The sequence below is a fragment of the Poecilia formosa genome, unplaced genomic scaffold (assembly GCF_000485575.1).
Source record: "Poecilia formosa unplaced genomic scaffold, Poecilia_formosa-5.1.2 Scaffold235, whole genome shotgun sequence".
NCBI classification, from domain to species: Eukaryota; Metazoa; Chordata; class Actinopteri; order Cyprinodontiformes; family Poeciliidae; genus Poecilia; species Poecilia formosa.
Window position 1 is genome coordinate 621,081 of NW_006800174.1, and position 22,320 is coordinate 643,400.

The 22,320-nt window shown below is 38.1% G+C and overlaps 1 protein-coding gene across 3 annotated transcripts in view; it reads left to right on the forward strand.

Annotated features, from left to right (window-relative positions):
• The window catches only part of LOC103149735 (zinc fingers and homeoboxes protein 2-like), a 142,523-nt gene that overhangs the window by 112,666 nt on the left and 7,537 nt on the right, over positions 1-22,320 (forward strand). For 2 of the 3 annotated variants that reach the window (XM_016680176.1, XM_007569045.2), the window contains 2 exons: positions 11,486-14,752; positions 19,083-19,265. In XM_016680176.1, the coding sequence (XP_016535662.1) occupies positions 11,817-14,752; positions 19,083-19,263 (3,117 nt within the window). In that variant the 5' untranslated portion in view covers positions 11,486-11,816 and the 3' untranslated portion in view covers positions 19,264-19,265. Of the gene's footprint in view, positions 1-8,535; positions 8,618-11,485; positions 14,753-19,082; positions 19,266-22,320 lie in introns of those variants that run through there. The other variant, XM_016680177.1, reaches the window with a different exon arrangement.

Sequence of the window (22,320 nt, forward strand, 5' to 3'; positions counted from 1 at the left end):
AGGTAAAAGTATATTTATGTGCTAGAGCGGCCCATTCAAAGGCCAGGGCTATATCCTATTGAGAATTTGTCACAAGACTTAGAATTAAATATTTGCAGACGCTCTCTATTCATTCTGCCTGAGCTTGTACTTGAGTTGAAGACGAATTGGCAGAAATTGCCATCTCTTGTGTGCACGCTGGTGGCGACATAGTCCGACATAATTGTAGTGAAAAGTGGCACTCAGCCCCAAATGGTTGAGTTCAAATGCACACCAAACATTTTAAAGACATTTCTACAAAATTTCCAAGAAAGACCAAAAACCTCTTGTTGGACTATTATGTAAAATACTTTGAGGTTTGAGGCTGTAAGATGACAAAATATAAAAAATAAAAATTTTTTTTTAAAATGAATCAAGGGGTATGAATAACTGAAAAGGCAAAGTATTGTCTGCATATATTTTATTTTGCTTTTTGAAGGAAGTCTTACATTTTAAGAGTTGTGGAGAGGAGAATGAAAAGGACAGGATGCTGACAAATAACTTAACATTTGTAAAAGATTTCTGGTCCCTGAAACTGCCCAGTGTAATAAAACCCAAGCTGATTTTATCATGTCCTCTTTTTGGCCCTACTGACTAATTTTATAAATGAATGGTGATGGTGGCTGATGTCACTCAGGTCCGTCCAGTGGTCTCAGTGGTAACTTCACAGTAAACCTACTACTTTAGAAACTGGAGTTCCCTTTAGCACAACCTCGGCTGGCTGGTCCCCTTTGCAGTTTGGCCAACACAGCTCCAACCAACTTGTACTGAAAAGCTCTGTGTAAGAACAACGTGAGCTGAAGGATTAAAGATTTGCAGTCACGACTGATGGAGGGAAAAGTTGGCAAATTACGTGAAATTTGTGTTGGAGGAATGAAAAGATTGATGCCATTCACATTCAGCTCCGCAGGCTCGACCTTGAACAATACAAGAGTTTGACAAACTCGGCACATGTCGTCAACGCCAAGCTGAGTACAGCTCTCCAATTAACCAGCCAGTCACCAAGGAACCTAAAGCTCTTCAAGGCTTTCTGCTCAAAGGACTAATTTTTACCCTTTTTGCTTTATTAAATTGCCTCCAAAGTTTTATCAGTCATTAAGGGGAGCTTCACTTTATTACTGTTTGATACTTGCATGTCATCAAATGCTTAAAGGGCTATTTTGGCTTGGCCTTTGCTTCCCAACGTGTGGTGCTGCAACCCAATCAGCCACCTTCTGTGGAGGAATGTAATAGGGAGGGGCCGTGTTTTTAATATGTTTTTTTTTCCAACATGCATTGCAGGTCTACCTGTTGCAGCAGCTCTTTGCCAAATTATATTTAGCATTTGTTTAAAAAAAACATTTAGTTTCTACTTTGGGCAAAGATAACTAAAGGTCATGCTATGCCTGATTCTGATCCAACAGCTGTGCCCCAGTTGCGGTACTTTCCTTTTATTTCCATTTATAGTGGTTTCTCAAAAGTGTCTACACCTGTGTTAAAATGTCAGCGGCATAAAAATTAGACTATGATGAATTCTTTTAAATTATTTTCCACTCTAAATGTGACTCGGAGGAGAAAAGATTAAAACTATAAAGTTGGGATAAGCAGTGGCAGAAGTTGCAGCAGTTCTACTAAATCTGGTTAAAGTTCAATAAAGTTCAGCTGCCCCGGTAGGGTCCTGATTTTTGTTTATTTGCATCATTTAACTACACCTATAGCTAGAAAGAGGTTACAAAAGTTTTTTTTTTTTATTTTATTTTTTTTTTTTTTTAAATCTCATTATACAATGGTGTCCGTCAGGAGAAGGATATTAAAATGTGTAATAAAAACATTTATGCACCAAAAACTAAGTACTGTCAGATGGCACATAAATGTTTTTATTTAAAAATTTGAGAAAATATGACTAAGCTATTTACCTAAATAATCTAGAAAAGCTGGACCAGGTCAAGATGGCTGCCAAAAGTCGGACTGAAACACTAACAGGACTGCAGCTATTGTCAGGCTCTGTTGGTGTCTACAAGTGATTAACTTTCTGTATGTTCTATATGTGAGGACAAAACTAGCTAAAGCTTTTTTTTTTTTTCCAAACAAAAGATCAAGGCCTGGTTTGAACGTAGTTGGAGACTCTGTTATGGTTTGACCAAACCAAGTTATAATTGATACAAAAACAGCACTGAGCGTTTCTCAAAGGAGTTCCATATTGTTGTAGCCTCACAATATGGGTTTAGTTTTTGACAGATGGATCTCTTTAGGCTTCAGGTTTTTGTCAAGGTAGATAAAATTACAAACTGTTCTAAATACCAACCAGTTTTTATTTCACACCAGGAAGTGTCTCGTAGAACGTAGGAGTTGAATAGTGTTTCCATTTTTGGCCTGAAAAATGCACTGACCTGAAGATGAGATGTTCCTCACAGTCTGAGATTTTTTGTTAGATTATAAAGAATATATGTCACATTAAAGATTACAATATGTTTAAAATTTATAATAATGATCTCATGTGTTGCATCAAAAAAACATTTTAAAAGGGTTATATACCCTTTTCCAGTCCACTTTACATACCGGTGGCAAGACTTCTGCAGGAATTTATCTTTACAGTAGAAGTGGCATTTTATTCTTTTGAGTAAATTATTTTGTACCTGGTACATAGATCAGGAAATTGTGTATGCAGCGACTGCAATTTTTTAGCTTTATTAGATATAGATATTGCAGACATTCATTTCTTGTCTTCCACTTATCTTAATTGGGTTGCAGGGATAACAGGTCGAGAATTACATCCCCTGGCCAAAATAATCAGCATAGCTTTACTGGCCAACATTGTATGCATAAACATGGAATTTGACTTTGGTTTTCAATCACTCACTGCGTACCGATATAAAATATAAACTTATAACCTTTAGAGAAAATAGAATAAGGTTAGCATAACAATCTGTGCATATATTTGCAGTCATTTTTTTATAAGGAATAAAAGAAAGCTTGTCATGGTAGTGGAAATTATTCTGTTTCATAGTTGTGCAGCTGAGTGCTCAGGTTTTAAGGCATTCACTGTGTTCATCAGAGAGACAGCCTGAGGAAGAAACTCTCTGTGGTTACTGGTGTTTGCAAATCGAGCTCTGCATTGCTGATCTGAAGGTGAAAGTTTTAACGGCTCGTGTCCAGGATGTATGGGTTCTGCAGAGAGCCATATTTTCCTCCAAGAGAATCCTGCCTGGTAAAACCTTTAAAAGGAGATGTCAGGATCCATTCTTATCAGATCTAAACTCATACAACACCAACAACGTACAGGGCATGTGGCCTTTTTCCCAGTTTCTACCTCTATTTGTTCGTTACATATCCACCATTTTGTGGTGATATATTTACATGACTCCAATAAATCATATTGGCAAAAGGTTGCTTGGAGTCATTCTGGTTTAATGAGGGGTCGTAATCTCTCATATTTCATAAAGGTTGACTAGACTAAAGAGGAATTAGAGGCAAAATAAATAGAAATAGAATTAATTAAAAGAGTTTTCTGAAAATAATATTCAATTAAATGACATGTAAGTAAGAAATTTAATACTAACAAGAGAAATAAACGAATATGCAAAATGGAAGTAGGAAGGGACAGAATGGAAAGGTACAACCTGAGGCACGAACTTTCAAAAGGGCCAGTTGGTTGTGAACAAACCAAACGAGCGGTGCAGCTTAAATTTGGATTAGTATTTCAGAAAGACCTACCTAAAATCATAAGATGTTTCTTTTCTTTATCATTTAAGACTGTCCCTTTCTGTCTTTCAAGATTAGTTTTACATCATATGAACTGTTTGTTTTCTGAAATAATGCATGCCTTGAAAAGTAGCTAGGTCTAGCAGACAAATGTGGATTTTGACTTTTTTTTTTTTCACAATTTTCTAGATTAATGGTCTCGGCACGCTATTGTGCAATTTTAATTTTGCTACAGCCAGATGTATTTAGAGTGGTGGTTTATCTTTCAGACTTGAGTACTATATTCTGTCGGTAACTTTAACTGGCCCATAATTCCTTCAGTCTATTGCTACCAGTGAAAACTCAGGTCTCCTTTCTCTTGTGTGAAGCTAAGATAACCTGAAGTAAAACCCAACCATGACGTACTTTCCGTACATTTCTCAGAACTCTTATGTAACACAAGTGAGATTTGGATCTCTATAGGCTTAAGAGCAAGCCGCTGGAAATAGCCTGCCACTCTCAGAAGAGCTGGGTCATACTGCTAGCTGTGTTAATGATGCATTAGCACCACGAGGTGCCCGCACAATGGCATCCTTTGATCAATCATTTAGTATCCACACAGACTTATATTGAAATGCAGACACACGCGCGCGCACACACACACACACACACACACACACACACACGATGTTTGTAGGGGTGTTTTGTGCATTATGACTGTATGCCTGAGGAGGAAGGTCACAAGGACTCTGAAACCAGGACACACTCTGTTTCTGAGCACACCACTTTGAAACTAACACTCTTAAATATTAGTATTTATCTTGTTCACTCTTGGTTTATCCAGCAGTTTCATATAGCTGTTTCATTCTGTATCTTATGGTCCAATTATCCAGTCACTGGAATAATATAATTCCTCACTGTATGGTTTTTCTCCAGATCTCAAAAGTGAAAGTTGATAGTTTTGCTACAAAAAGCGTTAGATGACAGGTTTATGTTTTGGCCACTTTGATTTCCTCCAGAAAAACACTCTTTTGACCTCGTTTACCAGTTCCTTTCTCCATTCATAATTACTACTGCAGATAACAAAACATTATCTCTAGAATATTAACAAATGACCACTAAAAGAAATTTATCTTTCTGGAAAAGTGCTCAGAGGTCATTTAAAAATTGAAAATGGACATTTAAAGATCTGATATATGACCTCAAACAGTCACTGGGTGCCAGAGAAGTACATCCTCACTTGAAGCTCTTTTTTGGCAGCTTTTTCACTCGGGGGCTGCAAGATTTGGCAGTGATACAAATGTTGTGTTTGTCCAGAAGTTTTCACCCCACTATGCTGCCAAGGTTGACCAAGCTCTGCAAAGGTGCAAATGAGTAATCCTCATGTTTTCCTTCTAAATGTCTCAGCAAACCATCTTTTAGTTTTTTCAGATGCAATATTGTTTCTAGGATGTTCCTATTCTGTGAAACTAATCAGAGGCAGAGAGATGATGACCATATTTCTATTTTAAGTAAGCATTAGAACTATAACAATGAATTTATTTACACTAAACTGTTTGCTTTAATGATACTTGTACATGGAAAAATAACTTTGTTCACAAGCAATCACTATTTTCATTCAGAAAACTTTATCGTTGAATGCCAGGACAAAAAAGGAAATAAGCAATTATTTATTGTATAGAACTCCACACCAAGCTAATGCACAAATTATTTTTTTTTTTCTTTTCAAATCAGTAGTGTGCGGTGTTTGAGTTTACAATTTCAACAACAGAGGAGAAGCATTGGTGAGCAATATGGCAAGCCCTATGGCAATATAAAAGTAAATACTGTGGCAAGCTAATTTTTGTATATAATCTGTTTTACAGTCATACTTTTTCACCTACTGGTTTGAGGTTTTCCATAAAGTTTTAATAACTAGTTTAATAACTCTCAGGGATCAAATAAATCCAACTAAGTTCCTAACAAGTGCCTTCTAGTGTTCTCAAAAAAACCAAAGTGATTCAGTCCCTCCTAGGAGGCTTTTCATCAGAGTACCAGTTTCTTTAGTAAAGAAAAATGAAAGAGTACTCTCTCAGAAATTCATAAGATGGCAGTCAGTGCTATCAAAAGAGCCTCTAAGAAAAGTCAAGGAGCTGAAGCGAAAACAGGTTGAGTTTGATTTGTGTGTAAAAGTGGAGGGAAACTCTGCTGAAGTGTTTTATTTGAACTCTCTTTACATTTTCATGTATGGTTAAGCCGTGGATTGTCTTCCGTCATCTTTACAAATTCCACACGCCCCCGAGCGAGCAGCTTCAGCTGGCTGCCAGAAATACCACTTTTGGAAACTGACTGAATTGGGCTGAATTCATCTTTGTTCAGTGTGAATCACAAGATACCAATCTGTTGTGGTCTCGAGCTACTGGTGGTCATAAAAAGTTTGTGGACTTTTTTTTTTTTTTTTTTGGTAATGCTTCTTCTTTGCCAAAATGTAGACTGTGTCCCTGGCTGGGAGCTGATATACCCTCCAGTTTGCCCTTGTTCCACTAAAACGTCTTTAACCACTCCTATTAGCACACTTGGCTCCTTCCAATCTACCTTTTATCCTCCTAATTTGTCATTTCATTTCCCAAGACATCTCCTCATTACCTTCTTTTTTTATCTCCATGTTCTTTTATGGCTTCCCTGACACCCTCTTGTGCCCTATTGTTGTTGTTTTCTACCTTCCCTGCAGTTGGATAAATGAATGGATCCAGTTTCTGGTTAGACTAATAGCTTCCTTTGCCCTTGATGGGGATAAAATCTGATCTTTTTTTGTCTGTAAACTTGCAGTGAACCTTGTATCACCATGCAGAGCCACTCAGGTTACTTTGGTATCACTTTCAGTGGAGATTGGGGTCTAAAATTTTTGTCTTGATTTGGTTTTCTTCAACTTTTAAAGAGGAGGAGCTTTTTTAACTCAGATTTTAATGTTAAATCTTGCATCCATTTAAAATGTAAACTCGCCTCCAACATCTGTGAATAAAGGAATTTAAGAGGTTGATTTCCTTCCCTCTCAAAAGAACCATTTGTTGCTTCTTGCACAATTGCAAATCATTGTTTACACTGCTGCAGTTTTATTATTTCCTCTATAATTAGAGTGATGCCACGCTCCAAGTAATCCCCTGCACACAAATACTGTACAAGTAATTACAAGGATGCATGGAGCCGAGCTGAGTCCAACAAAATGGGACGCAGCCAAGCGGCATATGACTCCCCTCGTCAGAAGTTGGCCCGGAGTCCTCAAGGCCGATCCAGTGATGCAGCAAAACATGACACTGTTGTGTTTTTCTTTTTTTTCCTCTTTTCTTCTCTTTTTTTTTCTGGAGCTGGCAGCCGCAGCACTTTTCCTCAGGAAGCGAGGCTGCTGTCACTGCTCAAATAAAATGCTCCAGCCTGCAGCTCCGTCTGCTTCTTCAGTTTTTACTTTCCCCCCTGTCCGATCTATTTCCCTCCCTTGCTCATCTCTATTTCTGTCTTTTTTTTCCCTCAAAGTCTCTTTTTCTGATCTCTAATTTCTGTCTTTCCTCCTACACCCTCTTGTCCTTTCTCAGTGACCTGCTGTTGATCCACAGTTCTTTCTATTCCCTTTCTTTGTTTCTGCACTCGTCTCCTTCCACCTACTTTCTGTACATATGTTCTCTGGTTATTTCTCTGGTTTTCCTCCTGTTTTATCTGTTTTCCCATCTGCCTTCACCGTCTTCTCCCACTTTACTTATGCCAGCAGCTGGATCCCTGGCAAAGGATTTAAACCAAACAGATATTCAGGGAACTACAATACATGAATGAATTTTTGGTCACTTTAGGGTGTGCTATTGATTGTTTACTGTGTAAAATGTAAGTCGTATTTTTTTTATATGCAGTCTGGAAGCTTGAAGCTTTATAACCTCAAACCTTTGGTAGGAATACACCAATCTTGTACTGATTTCTGACTGTTTTTGAAGTCTGATCTGTGGATTTAGTGTGTATTTTTAAGACCTTAACACCCTCAGAATGGATTCTCAGTTTGACAAATAAGTGGCCAAAACAGAAATAAATGCTTGATGGAAGTAGTAGATATGTATCGAACAGAAAAATGAAATTACAAGAATACTTAATTTAATGCTTCCGCGTGCATGTCACTAACCTTTATTTCCACTTTTTCTAATCTCAAAACAAAGGACATCAAAACAATTCCTATTGGTTGATGCCTTTTGCAGACATGTTTTTGGTTTTCATACATAATAAATATTGATTTTTAGTATTATCAATCACCATTTACAACCAACTGAGAAAAAAAACTGGCAGAATTTAATCACTGGTAAATGAGTTGATGCATAATCACATTATGTAACTTTTATGAAGTAATAAAATGTGTCTGTCTAGTTTTTTAATCATTAGTTTTAACTTTTTCTAATCATTTTTTTTTTGTTTTCCTCATTAAATTGAAAAGATCTTTGAGATTCTCTTACAATATATCAACAAGCTTCTTCATTAATTTGGTCCAATATAGGAGTTCATGTTGCAGCACCCTCTGCACTTTTTGGATGCCCTCCTGGTAAAAAAAAAAAAAAAAAGTGCTAATAATCCCAAAGCAATATTACAGTGCAATAGCATAACCTCAAATTGAAAGAGTTGGAAAAATCCAACTTTTAATTTGAGTTCTTTTTTTTTTTTGTTTAAAAAATTAGTTGTTTTATAAAGTTATCTGTGCCACAATTAGTGACTCCACTGATAGTTTTAATTTAACAAAACTGTAATTGCAGATTATTTTATTTATAACTTACTTTTTTAATGTTTTTAAAGTGTCTGGAAATGTTTAATTGGAATTCATTGACTTCCAGTTTGCATGGAGTGTAAATACGATGGGACACAAAGGTAAATGTTCTTAGCCAATCTTCAAAATTAAAAGGACAGGATAATATTCCATTCAAGCGAAGCAGATGTACGTTGATTTTCATAAATCAACGTTGCCTTAGACTAGTAACTTATAAAAGAGACTACTGATTCAATAGTCTTTTTTTTTATTATTTTGGCTTAGCAAATTTATCGCCACTCTGTCAACAAAAACAAAATAAGAAAACTGCCATGACAACACCTTTTGAAATAATAAGCCTAAAGCGTAGATAGTGTAATGCCAAATTGGCAAAATTCTGATCCCATGTCCAAGAAAGAGTGATGAAAATAATAGTAATATAAAGTAGAAGAAGTTGGTGTTGAAAATCAGTCTTTTGAAATGTTGGCAGTAATCATCGGACAATGCCAAGAATATGAAGAACCAACATTTTTAAGATTTTTTTTTTACAATTCTTTTCTGTCTGTCCACTGATAACTTACACAGCAAACAATATGTTCACCACCAATCTAAAGAGTAAATGCAACGCTTCGAGGAAAAGATATTCAGAACTCATGTACTGTACCTCAGAAAGCAGAGTCTGTTTTGTACCTCGCTTCTATCAACTTATCGTTTCTTCAGTCAGCAGCACTTGTTCTCTTACTTTAGCTGTTTAGGAAAATCTCATTAGTTGCAGCAGGAAATAAGCAGCAATGTAAATGCATGAGATTTATAACAACATAGGATTAGTTCAGTCTCATTGCACAGTGCACTGCTTAAACTAGGCTCTGGATAGTCAGCTATAAACTAAGCGATGAGAAGCTGATCAAGACTGTGAGAGCATGAAATATGTCCAGCATTTGTTGACACATGGGACAAATAACAGCTTGCCCAACACTAATTAGGTACTGAAATGCCTTTTTTTTTCCTGGCAAGGAAGTTCATCTTACTTATTAGGCCACATTTTAAAACTTTCTACATCCTTTTTAGTACTTTTTGAAATTTTCATATGTTTCTAGTTCTACCTTGTGTATTTTGGATCTTCTTCCCCACTTCTTTTTAAATGTCTCTTGAAAAAGTCTTTTTCCCCTTTACCTTTTTTTCTGTTCATCTTCTTCCTGTTCTGACTCATCTTCTCCTCCATTCTCTTTAGGTATTCTCTCTCTCCATGTGCCAGGCCATGGCCTAGTTAAAACTGCATTCTTTTATTAACTTTCCTCCTTCTTTTCACCTTATCTCTCCCTCATATTCTCTGTTTTATTACTCTCCTCCCTTTTAATCCCATAGTTTCCAGGTATTTTCCATTTATCTTCTTTTTACCCCCCACTCCATACACACACACACACACACACACACGCACACTTCTTCCCATATTTATACATACCTGCTGTCCCACTTCCCTCCTTTTTCCCATCCCCATCTGTTTTTATCTCACTGTCTCTGTGCCATTGTGTGGATGATAGCTGTCAGGAGATCTCATCACTGAGTCTCTCTTATTACATGATTACAGGGTAATTATCCTGTGAAGTTGTCTTTGCCCGAATCTATGAAAGACGACTAATGTCTTTTTAATGGGGTTTGGAGTTTGGAGACTTTATTTTTTTGCGTCTTTTGTAGTTTCTGTGGACTCTTCAAATTTATTGTATTTACAAGCAATTGGCCTGGAACACTGTGTCCTGATTAAGTGGCAGCCATATTTCTGGTAATATTTTAAGAATGGCGTCTCTCTCTCCCTCTCTCTGTCTTTGTCCCTCTCTCTTTTCCTGTCGTAAGTTGGGCTCCTCTCGTTTCTCAACTCCAGGCCTCCTGGCTTTGTCACAAGGTGTTTTTAATTTGCCAGCATCTGATTAAGGCTGACGTAACAAGGCTCCTGCAATGTTTGGACATGCACCGGCACAGAAACCTGGCTTGGATTTTAAAGGAAATGGAGGCTGATGTAACTTGTCAACACTGAGTTGTTGTGCTTTAACCCGTTGCTGTCCCCCGATTCACAAATTATACAGATCCACTCTTGACAATTTTTCCTTGCAAACGTGAAATATGTGAATACTTAGGACCATTCTAGACGCAGTTAAAACTGTCTATAGATTCACCTGTATTAACACACAGTGAATACACATATACATCACTTTCACAACATGAAAGTGGCGCAAATCAGATTTTTGGAAGGTGAAAAGATTGGAATTGTGCCGTTCAGACTGCTATGAAAAAATTTGCTATGGATTGCATATGGGCAAAAAAAAATTACATTTGGGTCGCATTTGCCTGTTGCGTAAGTGTAACCTTCGAGAACTCTACTGAAACAGTATCGTGAAGAACAAGAAACAGCAGTTCAGGAAATCATTTTCCATTTTTAGTTTGCCACAAAGCAAAAATTTTGAAGAATGTCTTTTACTCAGTTGAGACCAAAATTAATCTAATTGTGCTACTTTCAAAATGTACGTTGTGCTTAACACACCATCAACTTTGTTGGCAAAAAGATGGATGGTAAAATACTTTTGTTGAAGGTTCAATTTCCAGCAAGACAATTTTAAGCATGTAGGCAGTGAGAGAGCTACCATGTGCAATGGCTCAGTAAAGGTTCAGTCCTAAATTTTACTCTTGAATCTGTGGTGATGCTTGAAAATTGATGCTCACAGATGCCAGAGTGGATTTTGCATCTGCATATTCAACAAAAGGTGGTTCAGCAAGTTATTCTTTGACGGGGGAAGATTGTATACCTGTTATATTTTTACTTTTATTTATTTATTTTCTACTTTTCCTATGATTAGGAACTACTTTGGTCAATTACAAGAAATTTCAATAGAACACTTTTTAAGTTTGCAATCGTAACATTTCAAAATGCAGAACATCATCTCCCCTTTTAATGCAGATGTTTTCTTCTTACATCTTAGCATGCTTTTGTGATTCTGCAATAAATATTTAATGACTCGGATAATTAACAGCTATTTTTCCCTCTTGTTGCTTGTGTCTCTGCAGCTTGACCCCCGCTGCTGTCTGTGATGCCCTCCCATGACGCCCAGGCTGGGAGCTGACACTGACGGTGAGCGGGAGACGCCACTGCACAGCCGGTCCTGGGCCCGTTCCATCAGCTGGTTTTCACCCTCGCTCTTGCACGCTGGAGACTACTCCTTCACCCCCCAACTGGTATCCACAATCATCAGCTACTATCCACTTCAGTAAAGTTCGCTTAAAAAGACCCAACAATCCGCTAAGCTTGGTCACCAGCACTATCAGCCAAAATCCACAGTCTCTTAAAAAACAATCAGCAGCACCAGCACAGCTATTACCACCAGCAGCAACAGCCATCATGTCCAGCCGTAGAAAGTCCTCCACACCTTGCATGGTCCGGGTCATAAGTGACCTGCCTGATGAGCTAGAAGATCCAGAAGACGTGATGGATATGGAAAAACTGTCTGCCAATGCCATGTCGGCAAACGGACAGTCAGAACTATCAAAAACCAATGCAAAGCAGGATCCACAGCAGGAGAATGCAGAGAAGACTGACAAGGGGACATTTTTAAAGCAAGTGGAAACACAAAACCTTGAGCCATTAGTACAAGAGCTGGAGTCCGATAAAGGAGATCAAACTCACGTCATGGAAAATGTAGACATAAGTGAACTGAAAGACAAAGAAACTGAATCTGAACAGGTGTCAGAGAAAAAGCAACCTAGAGGGTACAAATGCAAATACTGTCCTTTTTTGACGCAGAATCTGAGTGACTTTAAGGAACATGTAGACTCCAGTCACCCTAACGTCATTCTGAATCCACTGTATCTCTGTGCCGTGTGCAACTTCAACACCAAGAAGTTTGACTCACTCACGGAGCATAATGAAAGCCAGCACCCAGGTGAGACAAACTTCAAGTTTAAAAGGATACAAAGGAACAATCAGACTATCTTAGAACAGACAATCGAAGGCAAAGACAATTCAGCTGAATGCAAAATGACAGACGAACAAGGTGAAGGCAACAGTAGTTCCATGTTTCCACCTTGTATATCTACAACAGTAAAAACACCCTGTAACATGCAATCCCTCTTTGGAGGAGCAGACCTTCAAAGCCAACTGGATGGTTTGATCCAGAAGGATCAGATCACAGCATTAAACATCAATGGAACAGTTATCATACCTGAACCCACCATGCTTCAAGGGCTCTCTCATGTCACCCCAATGCTTAAGCGCCCACCCAACTTTAACTCTGTACCAAAAATAGCTGTTCCTTTGAACACCACCAAATACAACCCGTCCTTAGACGACAATTTGACATTGATCTCATCCTTTAACAAGTTTCCTTACCCAACTCATGCCGAGCTGTCATGGCTCACGGCTGCCTCCAAGCATCCGGAGGAGCAGATCAAAGTCTGGTTCACCACCCAGCGGCTGAAGCAAGGGATCACCTGGTCCCCAGAAGAGGTGGAGGAAGCCAGAAAAAAAATGTTCAATGGTTCTATTCCTCCTGCCCATCACACATTTACCAGCCCTATGTCTCATCCCCCTGCCAAATTGTCCAAGCAGCCTATTGTTCACACAACTGTCGAGCACCCAGGTCAGGTGCGGACAACTGTGTCCAGTGAATTAAGTATTGTCTCATCCACAAATTCTTCTGCAGGGGTGACGATAGGTTCCAGCCACAATCTTAAACGATCCCTGAACACACATCTAGCGTCACAGATTGGTCCCGAGGCAAAGCGACCTATCATGGCGGTGGCCCCTCATTCTGGTGACCCTAAAGACAAGCTTCTTATGGCTCCTCCGCCACCACCTCCACCCCAGAAAGACCGACTACCAATGGCTCCACCACCAGTTCCTATGGAAATGAAAAGACCTGGAGCAGCTCCGCTAGTCAATGCAGAAATGAAAAGGCCATCTTTTCCTGTGCCTTCAATGCTGCCACCATCTTCATCGTCATCACTATTATCGTCCTCCAAAGGGAAGTTTCTCTCTGCAACTGGAAATTCCAAGACAAAGCCAGTCGTCTCTTTGCCCTCCATGGTGTTTCCAGAGTCCTTAACAAGGCCTATGATAGCTCCTCCGCCTATATATGCCCCACCATTTAAAAACTCTTTGCTAATCCCCCGAACTAGTCCCAAAGAAAAGCATGGTAATACTCACCCTTTGCCTGATTTGAACCTGCCAAACTCTCCTCCGTCGATAAACTCTCACATAAGGCGGCCAACCATCATCCAGTCTGTTCGCACTCCAGCTAAAATCCCTTCGCAAATCCAGGGGTTCCCTCTGGAGGGCAAGAAACTAAAGGAGCACCAGAGTTTAGAGATTAATTCTGGCTACCCCAGAGGAGATAAGATTGTCAGTCCTCTGACAGAGGCTAATGGGACATCTCGTTTGGATGGTAAAATGTTCACAGATCAGACGTTCCCTACTCACAATAACGGAATCATACATTTGGACGGTGGCGATGCTTCAACACCACAAAAACAAGATTTTAATCCAAAGTCCTCAGTGATGACTCAGTTCCCTTTGCTGGAAAGGATGAAAGGAAAAACAGCAAAACAACTGAAGGTCTTGGAGGAGAATTTCTTGCGGAACAGCTTTCCCACGCATAGCGATGTGGACAATCTTGCAGCCACGACCCGCCTGTCTCATCAGGAAATTGACAGCTGGTTTGTGGAGCGCCGTGCACTACGAGACAACCTGGAACAAGCCCTTCTCAACTCCATGGGCACCAAGAAATTGAGTGGTACTCCTGGCATAGGGGAGAAACAGTTACATCCACCACAGCATCAAACTATACAGCTGAACGGGGTCCACAAAACAAACACTAATGTGGTCAATCTTAAGAGCCCTCCTTTACCTTCACATGCCCTCTCCATTGCTTCTTCCATCCCTAACTTAAATACCTGCTCAGTGCCTCCAGACAGCCGATCACTGGCACTCCTCAAGGACGATTTTGCTCAAACACGGTGGCCTTCCCCTGAGGAGTTACACCAGCTGGAAGGTCGGAAAGGACTTGCTCGCTCCGAGCTCGCTCATTGGTTCACTGACACTCGGCTGCAGAGCATGGAACTGACAGAACTCTTTCACAACAATGGAATAAATGGAGGGCAGGGGCAGTCTGTGTGTTCCCCCGAGAAAACTTCATCCAGCATCATCCAGCGTTGTCAGGAAGGAGCCGTAGCAAACAACAACAAAGTGCTGGAGCTGGAGCTTGGATGGCTGTTGGACCAGCGTTCCAACAGTCTCAACAATCAGCAGCACACTGAGCTCCAAGACCAGTTTGCTGGCAGGTACTTTAATCTTGGTTATCATTGGTATTAGCATTTAGAAATGTAGGTTTCAAAATTGCATGATTAAAAATCTATGAAAAAACTTATAAATTCTTGCACTTATTATGTCTTCAAGCCTTGAATATTCTACTATATACTCCTGAATATATCTGTCTGAAAGAAAAATTGCAGAAATACCTAAACCTCTTGGTGGCATAATTATTAATGTTGATTTTTATTATTTTTTTGTACTTTTAACAAAACAGCTAGATATAGAAATTTAAGCAGTTAAGTCACAGCTACAGTGAAGGTTCAGCCTGCTTCTTGGTACATCAAAAGCTCCTGATCACCTGAACTCAGTGATCTTTTACTTTATGGACAGTGGCTATTAATTCAGGAAAAGTTGCTTTGTAGATATCAGAGTTAGTGGCAACAGAACATGATTAAAAGCTTTGCTAAACCAATATTCCTTGAGTTTGCCTTAAAAACTTTGAACCCTCCCAGCTGCCCTCGGGTCCTGAGGAAGGTCATTTTTCAGTGGAAGTCAAGAGTAATTAAAAGATGCCTCATCGTAGCTTTCAGGATTAATAAAATACCTGAATCTGCAGACCTCTGTTTCTAATAGAAGTCAAAAGCAAATAAAATGGATATTTTGGACTAAGCACATTCAAAGCTCTAAAAGTCATTTAAAAAGGACAGGAAAAAGGCGCAGAGAATCAGAATCACACCGATTCTCCTTCTGGTCCTTTTCAGAAGATGTGTAACTTAGTTTTGTATTAATTCCAGTGATGAGATTCACTTTCTTTTTGGATTTTTTTGGATAACAAAGAAGAGCATCACAATAATCAATTCTGCAGGTGATAACAGCATGTATGAAAATGTCTGCATTGGCTTGTATTAAGAAAAAGACTCTGTCTGCCAGAGTTCTTTAACTGGAAGAATGTGTCTTCATTATGTTAATAATGAGTTATTTTAAAAAAAAAAATATTTGAATCAAAAATAATGCCAAGCTTCTTCACAATTCTAGATGGGTGTTGTGCCAGAGCACCTACTTTGGTGTGAAGTTTCTCCCTGTGTGTCTCAGGACCGATGACTGAAACCTCCGTTTTGTCCTGGTTGAGTTGTAGAAAATGAATACGTTGTCATGACTATTACATCAAGACCAGCTTTCAGGGTAACTAACTCGTGCCTCAGCTTGAAATCTTCAGTTTTATGGATGAGTTGATAGAAATTATTCAGAGTAGGTAAGTTTATTTGGATTCAATTCCCAAGGTTGTTATATTTCATCATCCAGTATTCTCGGAACTAGTTTCAGTTTCACTTCTTCCCCACTTTCATGCAGTCAGTGTTTACTTAATATTCTCTTATTATCTTCAGCAACATTTTCTGCCCACCGGCACTTTTTCTGGTGACCTGTGCATCCAAAATGAATTTCTATTTCTCTCTCAATGGGTGTCAGCTTTTTTTTTTCTTCCTACCACATTACCATTGTTTTCAAGGTGTTAACCTACCAATATATGGGACATCATTTAGTCTTCCTTCCTATCGAGCAGCTTGGGACATGTTTGGCCAGATAACACAGCCATTAGGTTGGAAACCAATATCTGCACAATAATTTGGCAAGCATTTTATTCTTCCCAGGAGTGAGCTCTGGATTCAGGCTCAGTCGCTGTAAAAAAAATAAATTAATAAATAAATAAACCACGATGTGAACCTGCGCTGGCAGCACAATGAAATCCTTCTTGCTGCTGCTGGTTCTGTGAAGTCTCAAACAATTTAAACTCTTTAACATCTCTTAAAGTTTTGAAAGTACATAGAAATGCACACATATTGCTTAAGACAACTTGCACTAGAGTCTAGCTTTAGCTTAAATAAATTCATATACAGTAAAGTAATATATAAAGCATGATACCCCAGTTTTCATTGAAAGGTTTCCATGTGATATGAGCAGTTCACTATTTTAATGTCCGCAGTGCCCATAGAGTGTGGCGTTATTTTAATGATTAGTTTCTTTTCATTAATTAAAAATTTTCCACTTATGACCCACTCACATTAAGTATAATAGTGGGCAATCACTTCATTACCTTAAATATCAGAAGAATGATTAACAACTACCTTCTAAATTCAGAAAAAAGTCAAATGCCTACAAAGCAGCTTTTTTTTTATAATATTTTGTTTCATGTATGCCGAATATTTGTGTGTTTGAGAAGTTGGGAACATCCATAATGGATAAACAGCCTCGATAATACTCCCCCTATTATTCAGATTTTTAATGCTGTGTTATTTCTTGATATTGATTTAAACAACTACAGTCAATAAATATGCTGTACTGCATGTTACTATGATGTTCCTCTAGCAAAGGATCCGACATAAAGGAAACAATATGTTTAAAACAAAAACAATTAATATGGAGCCAGTAGAATATAAATGAATTCAGATGTATTTATTTAAATTTTATATAAAAAATAATAAATTTGAAAATATGATTTTCTTTATTTTTGTTTAACCAGGATTTTCATTGACTCAGATCTCTTTTTTTTTTTCTTTAGTAAAACCTAAACTCAGGATTTACACCATTTAAAAGTTACAAATAAAAGTTAAGCAGTAACATCTCAATAGATAAAATTTAACCATTTTCAGTCGCAGAAGTCTTGTTGAAAACTTTGAGAAATTAGTAGAATGCAGTCTACTGCATCTAGAAAGACATCCTTGGTACTTCAAAATAGTCATAGAAAGGATATAAAGTTAATAAGAATTTACTCACAAAAGAAGGATGTGTACAAAGTATGTATTTGTACATTAAACAAGTCTGCCTTTGGACCCTATTGATCCTTTAGGTTAATATGACACCTGGTTTATTAAGACTATATAGACAGTTTAATGATGACTGCCCACTCCTGACATTTACCCTTCCTGTGGTCTTAAAGCGACGCTCAGAAGGAGCACGACAAATGTCACGGTCAGAGTGCAGGGACCGTGACATTCTCCCATCAGACTGTCACTTTCCGAAGCCACACTCAAATAAAACCTCGTAAAAGCGCACAAAGTTTACAGTGGAAACCTTGTGCTCAGGGTCAGTGTGAACTTGCTGGACTTTGCACAGTGTAAAAAAACTTGTTGGGTGTAAGTGACCTCATCTCTTAAGAGGGTTAAATTCGACCTGGACTGTCGCTCAGTCAGGTACTCTAGTGTTTCATAAAAAAAATTTGAACAGTTATTTACTGCAAATATGCAAAATATCTTCCAACGTACTTAACATTTTCCGCATATTAACTCTTTGAACTTACAATGGTCGTAGTCATGCTCAGTTTTATTCAGATCAGATTTAAGCAAGTAATTCTAGTAACTCCACGTTTATGACTTTGATGGTAGAACAGAAAATGAATTTTCCAGCTATAAAACTTGTGCACCTAGATGGCCAATAGTAATTTGGAAAATTAACTTGCATCATGTCTGCTTATCAGTTGACACATGCATTGTTATACAGTAAATAAACTGAAAAGTTTGACAGGTCAATAAAGGCAACACTTGTGGTTTTATGACAATAGCAGCAGGTTAAAGAGACTGTCTCTTGGTCGTTACTGCGGGCACATTATGCCAACGTGCTGAGGGGAAAAACTTTAAAATCTCTAAAGGGAGGACCGAACATAACTTAACAGAGGTTGCATTCCTAAGTACAAAGTTGCTATGTAGAGCAACGGATCCCAAGATGCCACTCTTTGCAGCAGTTTTCTAGCAGAGAGCTTTGTAGTTTTGTTTTCCTCCTTCACTATTCGTCTCACTGAGCTTGATCGGAAAATGAAATTTGAGTGAAATGTGTCATTTATATCCTTTAGAATGAAAAAGTCATAGATTGCTAATTTGAAGTTCTTATAGATTCAGAAAAACAAATAAAATGTAAATTATACTTTTATTTTATGCTCAAATTCTAGTTTGTTTGCAGGATTTGTTAACAATACTCACTTCTCAAATGAATGAATTTACTACTTTTCAGACCTTTCCAATTGGTTTTGGAATAAAAAAACCTGCTTTTTAGCTGTACTTTTAAAGAATGCGCAACGTTTAAATTAGGTTACTTGTAATAGAAGATGTTCACCTTGTTGTAAATGAGAAGTTTTACTATGAAACATCTAATACTTTCCTATCCATTACAAAGACTTAATGAACCAGAATCCTGTCCCGTCTATCATTGTCTAAGCAGAGAACCCAGATGACACACAAACACATTATCATTCAGATGAGGCTCATCAGTGATGTCCAGCAGGGTCTTAGTGGCCACGTTTAGGAACAATAATGGAACTTAATGGTGTCTATTGTTACCTTAACTGTGGTGGTAAAATTGGTCCAACAGACTGAGGCAGCAGAGTATGGCTGAATTGAAGAACGGGGCCCAAAACGGGGGACTCATGGGAGGAGCCCGGGAGGTGTTCGGGAGCTGGCTGGACGACGGACCTTTGAGGAGGGGACGGGAGCTGCTCCTGGACCGAGAGAGGAAGATGGCGGAGGAGACATCCGGGCGGCTTACAGGATAAAGGTAGAACGTTTGTTCTGCAATGTCTCTGAAGTGACTTTATGTGCTGAATTCTGACTCCAAGAAACCTGAGAAAATAATAAGACCTCTAAAGCAGATTTGATGCAGATAAAAAAAAAACATAAGTTGTTGATAAAAAAAAACAAAAAAACAAAAACTGAAGGCAAACATTTTTAATTAAACCTGCAGCTACATTCAGATTCCACATATAATAACATGTGTTAGTCAACTCTTTGTTTGGGGATTAATTACTTTTCTATAAAATGTCAAAAAAATGTTCATAACCTTCCTTTTACGCACTAAAATATCAACCACAGGTTTTCAGGGGCCTCACTGATGTTTAGTTATTTTTCTGCAACTTTAAAAGTTGATTTAGTGAATTTAAAAGGTTTCCTTTGTAATTGTGTTGTTAAAAATAAAGTCTGAACAACATATTTTCTCCTTCACCCAACCAAAAAACCCTGATAATAAAAATGTCTTCCAAGAACATCACTTTTGATCATGTTAAACATGTTGATAGTGCAGGAAGAACCAGTATATCTGCCCTTTGACCTTTCCCGCAGACCAGAATGAAGAATCAATTATGTGTCACTGATATATCACTGTTGGTGTTCAGTCCTTTCAATTAAAACTGTTTTATGGTTTTTCATAAATCCTCCAGACCTGTGAACTCAAATAAGATCATGTAGTGGAAGCAAACTTAAGTTCTAAACATGATGAGATAAAATTCAAATATCTCATCATATCTCATATCCCATTGGTTGAGTTAAATACTTGATACCTCTATGAACCAGTCAGAGTCAGAAGAATGGAAAAGTAATGCCAATATATGGTGTAGAAACAAAGAAAATCCCAAACATTTTAAATGTTAAGATGCTATCCTACTGTCTTTTTATAAGCAAGACCTTAGTGATTCATTTCAAACTAATACATTCTTCTAATGACTTGTTAGCAATGGTTTCTAGAGCTGGAATATAGTTTTTGACCTCAAAACGAAGTTAACGGTACATGTTTTATGATTTCATGTTTATTATTCCTCTGGAGCTGCTAACTTGCTGATTTTTTGTCATACAGAAAAAGGGGTTTTCAAATCATGTCTTGCTTGCCGGGTTTCTCAAAGTGATGACATTAGCAGAAGCAGACAAAAGGCTTTTAGCTGATTATCTTATTTTAGTATGCTGGATGCGTGGATTGGACCTTCTTAGTGTTGGCAGAGCCAATCTCTACCACATGCATCTCTCTGCAGCCATGCAAAATATGGAAAAGATGTCAGATTTATAACTGTTTTGCTGGCCAGTCACAGCTTAGAGCCAGCTGAGGGTAAATTGGCCAATTCCAATTCTTAGTTGATCCACTGGTGCATCTCCAGACATACTGTGCTTTTTTTTTTTTTTTTTACACTTTAACAAATATTGAAGTTCCCAAATAATTTACAATCCCATTTTACTTTAATCTGCAGATTAGTACCATAATACTCTGCGTGGAATAATTTACATGTTTTATTCTGTTAAAATCAGAAAAAAGTTAAGTACTTTAGATGCACCTAAAAACAAGTGTTTTACACATACTATTCAAAGTAATATGTCTCAGATGAGTGAAGTACTTTTCTATAATTATTTATAATAGCACTATTGTCATGCTACGTGTTTCACCAATTTAACATTACACTGACTTCTGTATGCTACAACAAAAACTGAACAAGGTTGATTATTTTTAAAGTATCCAAAAGTGTGGTCATTTCTGTCCAGAATACACCAAATGTAAGTTTGTCCCCTACCTTCCCCTACCAGCAAAGAAAATTATCCATCCATTTAACTTTAAGCGCTCTGAATTGAGCAGCACGTAATTTTCTGCTGTTCGATTATGAACTAATAGATTACAGAGGTGTTTTCAAGCCTTTTAGCATAAACAGGTAGCTTGCTTGGCTCAACAAAAGGCTGCACATTTCAGTAGTCTGCGGTAGGTTCGCAATTAGCTGAGACAAGTCCCGCGATGTCGCTCCTTTTCACGTTTTTTATTGAATATTCTGCTTTAAGATATAAAATAACTGCAGATTGCTCTGCAAAAAAAAAAAAAAAATCTTCAGATTTTTTTTCCCACTCCATTGAAAACTGATTTGTCTCAGCATGGTCCTCACTGGTCTCCAGTGTCCCCCACTATCCCCCCCCCCTGTTCTGTCAGTGTTGAAGCCAACACCTCAATCCCAGTCAACAAACAAACAAATCCAACCAGTCTTTGTTTGTGTGTGTCGCTGTATGAGTTTTGGCTGAACAGTGACTTGGTTAAAGATTTTGTTGGAAGGGGGGGTTATAAATTATTGGAGTCCTGAAATAGCAGCAGACCCCCCAGTGTGGCAAAGTTTCATAGATAAAAGGCTCTGCCTAGGGCAAAGAGTGATGACAGAGTCTACTGCTTGTTCCCTCCACTGTCTGTTCTGACAGAAGATTGAATGTCTTAATGTGCCTGCTTGGCTTTTGCTCATCAAAATAGAATCTGTTCAAATGATTTCTTCAAGACAAATGTCTGTTTAAAAAACAAAAGGAGAAGGTTGAGACACAACTTCTTACACTGTCACTGTGGAAAGATTGCCACCACTTTAGGATAGCATCAAAATCAACACTTGACAGCTAAAATCAATAATCAATACGCAGTGTTTTAAATAGTCAACTCTGAGTTTTTGCAAATGACATGTGGTGTTTAAAAAAAGAACTGTGCACCTTTTTCTACCTTCACATTTGAGTTCAGAAGTGTTTTTTATTTGTCCCACAGGAGACAGACAGCACTGGGAAACAACAAAAATGTTTCTCACTCTCCTAAAATAAATGTAAATGTGCTGTTCTCTACAAGAAAGACTTTTAACACAAAAATAGTGGCCAGTTCATTGATGTTAAAAAGTTCTACTTAGTAAAAACGATGCCGTGACGAATACAGCACTTTGGAAACCAACTTAGTTTTTTTTTTTTTTTATTTCTTTTTTGCCTCCCTGGTGATTTGATGTTTGAAAGTGAAGAAATATTTCTCTTTTCAAAGCTATAGACTGCCCAGTGTTGCATTTGGA